Raw genomic sequence first — 9,021 nt, 5'->3', positions numbered from 1 at the left:
GATATGAAGCCGATGAAACTCAAGGCGTGTTGGAAAATACTCTGGCAGGATGTAGTGAACAAGAATTGTTTTTTACCGTCGGTTCGAAACGAAGCCAGGAAGATAATCAAGCTGAGTCAGCGGATAAAAGGGGAAGGGTTTAGCGATATGCAAATCCGCGATATCGAAGAGTACCTCAAGACCCACAACGTCAAGCTGACCGATGCGGAGTACGCTGACTTTTTAGAGACGTGCGTGTACGATGGTGACGTTCAAGAGATGGAGATCAGCTCCAAGCTCCACCAGATGCTGGAGACGCTCGAGAAGTGCTTCCAAACCAACAATCAACTCTGCCAGATGTTTTACTCCGAAGATCCGTCTATGATGAGGAGTTTGAAGTTTCACAAAGATATGAGCGTGGTTCTGCAGCCGTATAGACATTTGTACGAACTTCTGAAAAGTAAGACCGATACGACTACAATTTTCTTCCGCGAGCCGAGCATCGATGAGTTTGACGAGAGCGACTGCTTGCCGCTTGCTTCCACTGTAAAACAAGCTCCATTCGAATACTCGGACATTAAAAACTTCAATTTACTAGGTAAGTACTTTTTTTTGTTTTTGCATTTAACAACATAATATATTATAAGTACAAAATATATTATTATATCAACACAAAAAAAACATCCCATAAAGGCATGGCATGTGTGTGGGTATACATTTTATTTAAAGTTTAATGAAGGGTACTGAAAGAATACAATAGATATTAAAATTAAAATAAATTAAAAGTACTAATATTAAACACAAATATTTGTTATTGACAGAAAACTGAAAATAAAAAATGAAAATGAATAAAATTAACAATAAGTATGTACTACATATATATGTTATTAATTAAAAGAAGAAGCTACTTAGATCCTTTTTTTCGTTTTTAATTCAAAATTTCAATAAAACCTTAAATCAAAACAAATTTAAATAATTGGTGTCTATCATGTTTTAAAGGAATAACCCTCAAAGCCTATTTAAGAGGCTTGTCTGCAGGTAGGATAGTAAGGAGAGGGAAGGCAGATGTCAAAAATACATCACAAACACTCAGGCCCATTGAAAACAAATATTTTTAAAATTAATTTTGCAATTGACGGGAATGAAACCCGCAATGCCAACTACGCCACAGCGTATTTGTTTTTTTTGGTTCATAAAAAGGGATTGAGTATTCAAATAAAAATTGTAAGCCCGCACTTTATTTTTTATGTTTTTTCCTAAGCTATTCAAGGTGATATCGATTTATAATATCGTGGGTAAAATTTCTGTTTGAATAATCCCTGTTCTCTAAAGCTTTTAGCCTGAATAAAATACCCGCTTTTAAACTCAAAGTTGAATTTACTTTTAAAACCACATAAATATTATATGACATTTCAATCAACTTAGTGTATTTTGCCAGTTTAAAGAACGTTGAAAACTTTATAATATGCATCATTAGTCGAAATTGCATATTTTCAAGTTAACATTTTTTGCCAGTATACCCACAATATGTTCCCTACTTAATTTGCTGAGTTAAAATCTCTACAACTTTATGTAGTCCCGCCTGGAATTCCTCTAAATGGTCTGTCATTGCGCACGAATATGTTTCAATTTCCTTTGAGGATATTTTCATCTGGAAAATCTCCACCGGCGTATAGGTATCAAACATACTTGTAAATTGGACATTAGATCCGTCACGTCTTTTCCAAAGCTCTTCCTGCCTTTTCTTAATAACAGACAGTTGTTTCCTGCGATTCGAGAGGTCCTTTTGACAGTCATTTTTAATTCTCGGCTGTCTGGCATTTGGCTCGACCGCCAGAATGTTTCTAGCATACTGAATTTTTAAATTTTCCATCAGCGGTTTGATGGCCTCTTCGATTTCTTTGTTGTTCAAAAGAACCGGTTCATTTTTCCAACGCTTTTCGAGTCGTTCTTTCTTTGTAATGTACTCCATTCTTTTGTATTCGTTGTTCAGTGCAGTTAGTTGGCTTTCCAATTCTTTTTTGTGTAGTTCGATGAATTTATTTTGGACTTGTGCTAAGATGTTGTCAAATTCTGCTTCATCTTCCTTGTTCATTATTAGATTATTTACGTCTTTCGCAACTGATATTTCTTCGGTTGTCGGGTCTATATGTCTTTCTGTTACGTCATTATTTGGATTTGCTGTACTCGACGCTAAAGTTGATGCTTCATTTTTATCAACAGTGGGTAATTTTTTATTATTTCCATCTATTGTATCTTCGTTGGAATCGTGGAATGTAATTTCCCATATATCCTCATAGAGAGTGGGATCTACTGTTGTGGTTGATGATTCGTTTAGTGCAGTTTTAATATTTCCCTTTTCTGTCATTGACATTATGACTTTTTGGGTCGTCGCTTGATATACGTGGGATCCGTCATCTATTTGAGGTTGTTCTGTTGTCGTTTCTTTGTGTAATGGCGTCATTAATACCAGTTTAAACGATGAATTGCTTGATGCTTCAGAAACTAAGATGTTGCCAGATATCGGGTGAATGGCCAGAGCCGTGATTCTGTCTCCTAGTTCGTACAATTCTTGAGCTTGGATAACTTCATCAATGACTGTGAATTGTTCCATATTGAATGCGTAGACCTTTCCTTTATTATCCTGTTTGCTGTCAGAACCAATGATAAATGCGGTGCTTCTTTCGCTGTCGCCTTGAAATTGTAAGCAGTGAGCAGATCCTCCCATCGAAACCTTTAAAAAATGTGATTTGGTTAGTTTTTATTACCTTTGATATCTCAACATAGAAGGTATTGAAATAGGAATGTAAAATATTATTAATATTTAAAGCATTTACTTTGTGGTTAGTCATTTTTACTGTTATATATTTTTTTAAATGTTAGTAATATTGGTATAAAAAAATATAAAATTAAGGAATGTAAAAGTCTGGGCATTTACAAGGCGTATTAAAGAAGGTTCATTGAAGTGGTTTATATGATGCAGTGCCCTATGCACCATTGGGGTGCGGATAAGGGTTTGGATAAGGAAGAAGATATTATGTTAAAATATATTTTAAATAAAATTAAAAGTATGTAAAAAATAAGTCCACCTACAAGACATATCGCTCACTCCTTTCAAGAACGTCATAAATCAAAAAACTTGATTTTCCAGGAGAACGTTTTTAAAGTTTAAAAATAATACACAATATATTAAAAAAATAAATATAGAGCCACTCATTGAACTTTTTAGGTAAAACCTGAAGTTTTTTCTCCATTTGAAAAATATTTAGTGTATTAAAAAAATTATTCATAAAATACCTTTTCTTCAAAATATAAAAACAACACTTTCTGCCCTGTAGCGAGTAAATATTAAGTTTAAAATATGTCTCTTTTGCTGGGATATAGTACATTTTCTGGGCATTCCAAAAACATACCCAACTCAAAATTCACATTTTTAATTTATGACGTTCTTGAAAGGAGTGAGCGATATAAGGTGGCTTTGTAGGTTTCGGCAAAAGAATTAAAATATGTAAATGTGTATGTATGTATGTATATTCATATGTATGTAATAAAAAAATATGAAGCAAATGAACTATTAGCAACCAACCAAGCTTATCACAGGACCAAGCTACTAAAAGTATTGTGAATTTTAAATTATTTGTAAAAAAATTACTACTTTATTTGGGTCCGGAGAACTGCACTGAGATGGTCACACCACTAAAGCAGTAGACTAGTTTAAGTAGTGTAATAGAAAACCCAGATTAGTGAACAAGTATTTGGACATTTGGAGATGATCAAGTTAAGGCAGTAGCAGGCACGAGGTGCCAACCGAGGGGTTGGAGCGCTACGTGCAGCGCAGTCAAGGGATAACTGGAGAAGAGTCATTGCTTCCACGAGGGTCACAACCTTCAGTAATGAGGAATAAAAGGGAAAAAATTTGGACACACTCAAAATGTTCTGAGTTCTCTGGGTATTCCTTTGGGATTATATCATCGAAACAAAACACAAAGCAATGTATGTAATCTAAATAATTGCTAATATATTTTATATGCAACGCCATTATATATATATTTTTAAATATATATATCGTAGTCATACAGGACAAAGTGATCAAGTGCATTTTTTACAAAAACGTGATCATTGACTATTTGATATCTTACTAGCTTAATATTGCCCTGAAAAAATTCCAAAGGATTTTATACTTGGAAGTATAATATATTGACTTGTTAAAAATGACTAACTGCATTGATGTTGATGATGAACATTTTACGTTTGGTTAGTTGTTCACTTTCTCCTGTACGACTACGATATATCTCAATAATTTGTATTCAACGCGTTTCTAATATAATTCTCAGTTCCCTTAAATCCAGCTTGTAAGCTGTTCATATTCTCTGCTGACGCACACGTAAATGACACCATGTTTTCGTCAATTTTTTCCATGTACAGAGCTTCGTAAGGCGTCACGAGTTCTAGCTCCTTCTGAATGATTGATCCGTCTCGCCGTTTTTTCGGCAACGCAAAACCCGCTAATAAATTAAACAGCCTGTTTATACTATCGAGTTCTGCGTAGCAAGTCTTTTCGCTTATTTTAGCCTCGCCAAGAACCTTCACAGCATATAATTCCATGATGTTTTTCCGCATTTCGTCAATGGAATCTTCGAGCTCTTTGCTATACCTCCCTTCCGTTCTCTTTTCTTTATCTGGCATGTATGTATTTCCATTTTGGTTTATGTTTCTCATCGTGTTTATGTAATTTCGTATCCTGTTATTGTTGCGTATAGTTTTTTCGGCGTTGTAGTTTGTATAATCTTTGTGAAGGGTAATCAGATTCTGTAGGACATCTTCTACGACATTTTTGAATTCTTCAGCATCGATGGCGACGCCTAATTTTGGCGTTGGTTTTTCGGTGATATCTTTTGAGGGATTTTTGGATTCATCAGCATCCATGTCAACGGTTGCTTTTGCTGTTGATGTTGGTTGTTCAGGAATATCTATTGAAGGATTTATTGCAGCTGCAACTGTGGTCTGTTCAGTTAAGTTCGTAGAATGTTCAACGGGCTTCAATGGTTCTATCTTAGGAGCAACAGTTGATGTTATAGTCTCCTTTTCATCATTGTGTTTTGCATAATTTTGCCGGACATCTCCATTTGGCTGTGGCGTTACCGTTTTAATATTTTCAGTTTCTGTAATATTGTCAGTAGCTGGTTTCAACGCTATCAATTTGAATGATTTTTTATTTGAGTTCAGCACTTCTTCACTTAGCAAAATAGTTCCAGAAGGCTCGTGAATTCCAATGGCCGTTATATTATTACCGAGCTCTTTGATATGTTGAGTTTCCGCAACGTCGTTGACATATTTGGCGTCTGTAGTGCTCAATACGTACACACTGCCTTTTTTTTCATTTCTCACAGAGCTGATAAGGAAACCGATACTTCTTTTGTAATCACCTCGGATTTGGAATATGTAAGTTGAGTCTCCAGTCGCAACCTGGAAAACACGTCTTGTTTAATGAAAGTTACAGTCCTTTTGAATCTCTAATGTGTGTGTTGGTGGCACTAGTTCTAGTTTAGACGGACATTCTTTTAACCTCTTAGTCCAATGGTCGCAATCAGACAAACCCATCAAGTTGAACTGCTAAAGTGATGCGAATCCGCTATCAGATGTAGAACATAAGAGGGTATTTTTAGTTGGTTTTTGAACTTAGGCGAGTTTTACAATGATTAAGGAAACAATTGTTTTGGACAACAAGGAAAAATTGAAAGCAATGGCGAAGAATTTTGAAACAATATATTATTTAATAAATTATTATTAGAATTCAGGTTTTTTTGTATTTCTAAATTTTCAAGATAATTCATAATTTGGCCTTTATATGGAACAAGGTGTAATAATTTTACTTTCAATTTTTCCTTTGTTTTCAAACTCCGTTCCTTGACTAACCCCTTCCCCTTACTTTCCCCTCTCCTTATTTATAGAAAAATTTTATATTTTATATTTTAGTTATTATACAGACCTGAATAATGGAAGTTTAACTTCTGAAACATGTAGTCTATAATAAAACTCAAGTGGTAAAAAACGAAGTGTTTTCTTTAATTATTGTAACATGTCTTACCACAAAGTTAATGCCGAAACAATAAATAAAATAAATTTACATATTTCCCGTTTGCTTTGAATTATTAAAAGAAATTTTGTGTTACGGCCCGGTAGGAAATCTCATTACTAAAATTTGGCATGAAAAGGTTGGCCACCCATGTTATAAGGGGTTACAATGTTTTTAAAATGCATTTCAATTCTAAATGACTCATTTCAGTCTTTTCCACTGGTTACAATGTAAAAATACAATTTAAAAAATGAACCCCTTGTAACATTCCCTCTGATAATGCGGTACCTAAATCAACATCATAGGAGGGTTCACTGTATAGATAAAAAGATAATTCAAATAGGTTATGTTTTTAAGTCTCCAGGATATGGAAGTTGTTCTGTCTTGAGAAATGGATAGATCATGACTGGAAAGGTACATGCGACTCTTAAGGGATTTTATTGCAAGGGGATTATGAAAAATATTAAAAAGGTGTGAGAAAGATTAAAGGCTGCTTCAAACAAATCCATTTTAATTTAAGTTTTACTTGGTAAATACTACTTTTTCTTAAAATCTATTGCGACACGTGTTTCAATGCGTTCCAGATCATTTTCAAACATCACAATAGATTTGAAAAAATAACCACTATTTCTCATTTATGTAAAACTTAAATTGAAAATGGAAATATATTAGCCAAATCAATTAATGAAAAAGCCATTTTAATTGTGTGATGGTGAAAGATGGTCATATTTTCTTAAATTGAAAATAAAGTTAATACTGTGGTCTTGCAAATGCAGCAGATGATTAATGAGATAAAAATTAGAATCAAGATAACATATTTTAGCATAACACAGAGGAAATGATGATATTTTAGAATAAATTCTTAATTAAAATATAACTTTGTTTTAAAATCACTATAAATATTTTATTATAATGTCTACCGGTTTCAAAGCTAACCGCTTTTTTTTTCAAGACTAATTAATACTAATCAGTCTTGAAAAATAAGCAGTTTAGCTTTGAAACGGGTAGACATTATAATTAAGTTATAATCAAATATTTATAGTGATTTTAAAACAAAGTTATATTTTAATTATAAAATGGAAAGTCCCAAAGTTATTGCTTCAAATATAAATTATAGAATAAATTTATTTTAGAAGCTGCCGGAAGGAAATTTAAAAAAATAAAACCTCTGTTTTTCCTCTTCTTTCAGTCCTCAAAAAGACTTTTTTCCCATTCCTCTCCAATGTGTTTGAGGCTTTGTCCGTAAAGGTAACTTTGGGCTTCAACTGGCCATCGCGATCTCTTCTCAACGTGGAGAAATTCTCATTCGTCGTGAAGACCTGCCTGTCAATCAGCATTAGTATATTCCCATGTCTGTAGTCGATAATGCTTGGGGGCTCAAAATCAAATGTCTTCACCACTTGCATCTCGTAATTTTGTCCAAGAATATCGATGGTCTTAGAGTCTGATGATCCGACCACTCCAAAGACAAAAATTAAGACTAATATTGGCGATTTCATAGTATTAATCTGTGAAAAAAGGGTACATAATATAATTTTAGAGTTTTTTTTTAGATTGTACTAATTTTTGCAAACGAAAAAATTAGGACACCTAATAAAAAGGCTAATCTAAATCGCTCACTCCTTTCAACAACGTCATATATCAAAAAACTTGATTTTTCAGGACATCATTTTTAAAGTTTAAAAATATAATAAAATGTATTAAAAATAAATATGTATCAAGCCACTTATTGAACTTTTTACTGTGCACCAGATCCTTTTAGGTAAAACCTGAATGTATTTTCTCCATTTGAAAAATATTTTAAAAAATAATTAAACAATACCTTTTCTTCAAAATGCAAAAACAACACTTTCTGCTCTGTAGCGGGTAAATATTAAGTTAAAAATATGCCGCTTTTGCTGGGATATAGTACATTTTCTGGGCATTCCGAAAACATGCACACTGAAAATTGGTGATTTTTGATAAATGACATTGTTGAAAGGAGTGAGCGACATATCTGAATTTTCAAATCACTGTTTCTCTAGTACCTTTTATACCCTAAATTATAATTGAATCCTTGAGCAATTTCTCCGATTTTTCATCATCTATTCAATTCACATTTTGTAACACAATTGGCATTGATTTTTTAAAAATATTTTTTTACACAAGAGATTATATTTAAGTAATGAAAATGGCTACTTTTTCGCGTTAAAAATTACTACTAAACTAAGAGTAACAAAAAAAAAGTATGACTGTTTTTTTTGTCAGAGCATAACAATCATGAGTTATGCGGAATGCACCTAAACCACGATAATGCAGGAAAGAATTTCTCACAACATTTATTTAAAATATAAATATGTACATACATATATTTTGGTACTGAATTAAACCTGCATGTACATACTGAAATTTTAAATATATTTTTTTATAATTTAATACTTTTCCTAATAATAACTCGTAATACGTATGAATAAAAGTTTTCCTTTAAATAATAATAATAATTAAACAAAAACTGTAAAGAATTATCGGCATGTGATTGGCTGAAAGGATAGTGACGACATTTTTGGAGAATGTGGTGTAGCTGTTTTTCCGACGTTTTCGTAAATTTTCATAAATTTGAAATTATGTTTCTATGGTTGACACTGAAAGCTTAGATAAAACCAGTAAGTAAAAAATTACAATAACCACCCTTTGAAAAATATTTAAATTTTCACCGCGATTTAAAAAGCATTTAAAAAAAATACATTGCAATTTATCTATTTATTTAAAAGATTTCATTAATTAATTCGGCTTCGGGTCACTATGTGGTATTATCTATCGATTATTAATTTAAGTTTTAGTTGATAAATACCACTATTATTTACCAAGTAAAACTTGAATAAAAAATTTACTCGAAAAGTCTTATTCTCAGTTTGAGAGTAGTTGCGGGATGGCTGCTTTCTGCGTGACGAAGGTTATCACAAGTGATAAATGAGTTCATCATACTG

The 9,021-nt window shown here is 32.7% G+C and overlaps 1 protein-coding gene across 2 annotated transcripts; it reads right to left on the bottom strand.

Moving 5' to 3' along the window:
- Positions 1-682: 682 nt before the first annotated feature.
- LOC148300927 (uncharacterized) lies at positions 683-8,257 on the bottom strand. 2 transcript variants are annotated; one of them, XM_088274087.1, is made up of 3 exons: positions 8,083-8,257; positions 7,222-7,563; positions 683-2,713 (listed from the first exon to the last, which is right to left on the bottom strand). In XM_088274087.1, exons 2-3 carry the CDS (start codon positions 7,552-7,554, stop codon positions 1,514-1,516), a joined length of 1,533 nt encoding a protein of 510 aa, XP_088130213.1. In that variant the 5' UTR covers positions 7,555-7,563; positions 8,083-8,257; the 3' UTR covers positions 683-1,513. The 2 variants fall into 2 exon arrangements, with proteins under 2 accessions (XP_088130213.1, XP_088130214.1); XM_088274088.1 differs by lacking the exon at positions 683-2,713 and adding an exon at positions 4,137-5,445.
- Between the last annotated feature and the right edge of the window lie 764 nt (positions 8,258-9,021).

Source organism: Brachycentrus maculatus, unplaced genomic scaffold (genome assembly GCF_059751285.1).
Source record: "Brachycentrus maculatus isolate JH-2025_06_01 unplaced genomic scaffold, ASM5975128v1 h1tg000633l, whole genome shotgun sequence".
Taxonomy (NCBI): Eukaryota; Metazoa; Arthropoda; class Insecta; order Trichoptera; family Brachycentridae; genus Brachycentrus; species Brachycentrus maculatus.
Note: the sequence above shows the minus strand (reverse complement) of the source record. Positions and strands in the feature narration are given on the sequence as shown.

Coding starts and splice junctions, on each gene's coding strand:
- LOC148300927 (XM_088274087.1), bottom strand. CDS start 7,554: ATGAAATCGCCAATATTAGTCTTAATTTTTGTCTTTGGAGTGGTCGGA. Junction 2,714..7,221: donor AAAGAAGAGGAAAAACAGAG/GTTTTATTTTTT, acceptor CATTTTTTAAAG/GTTTCGATGGGAGGATCTGC.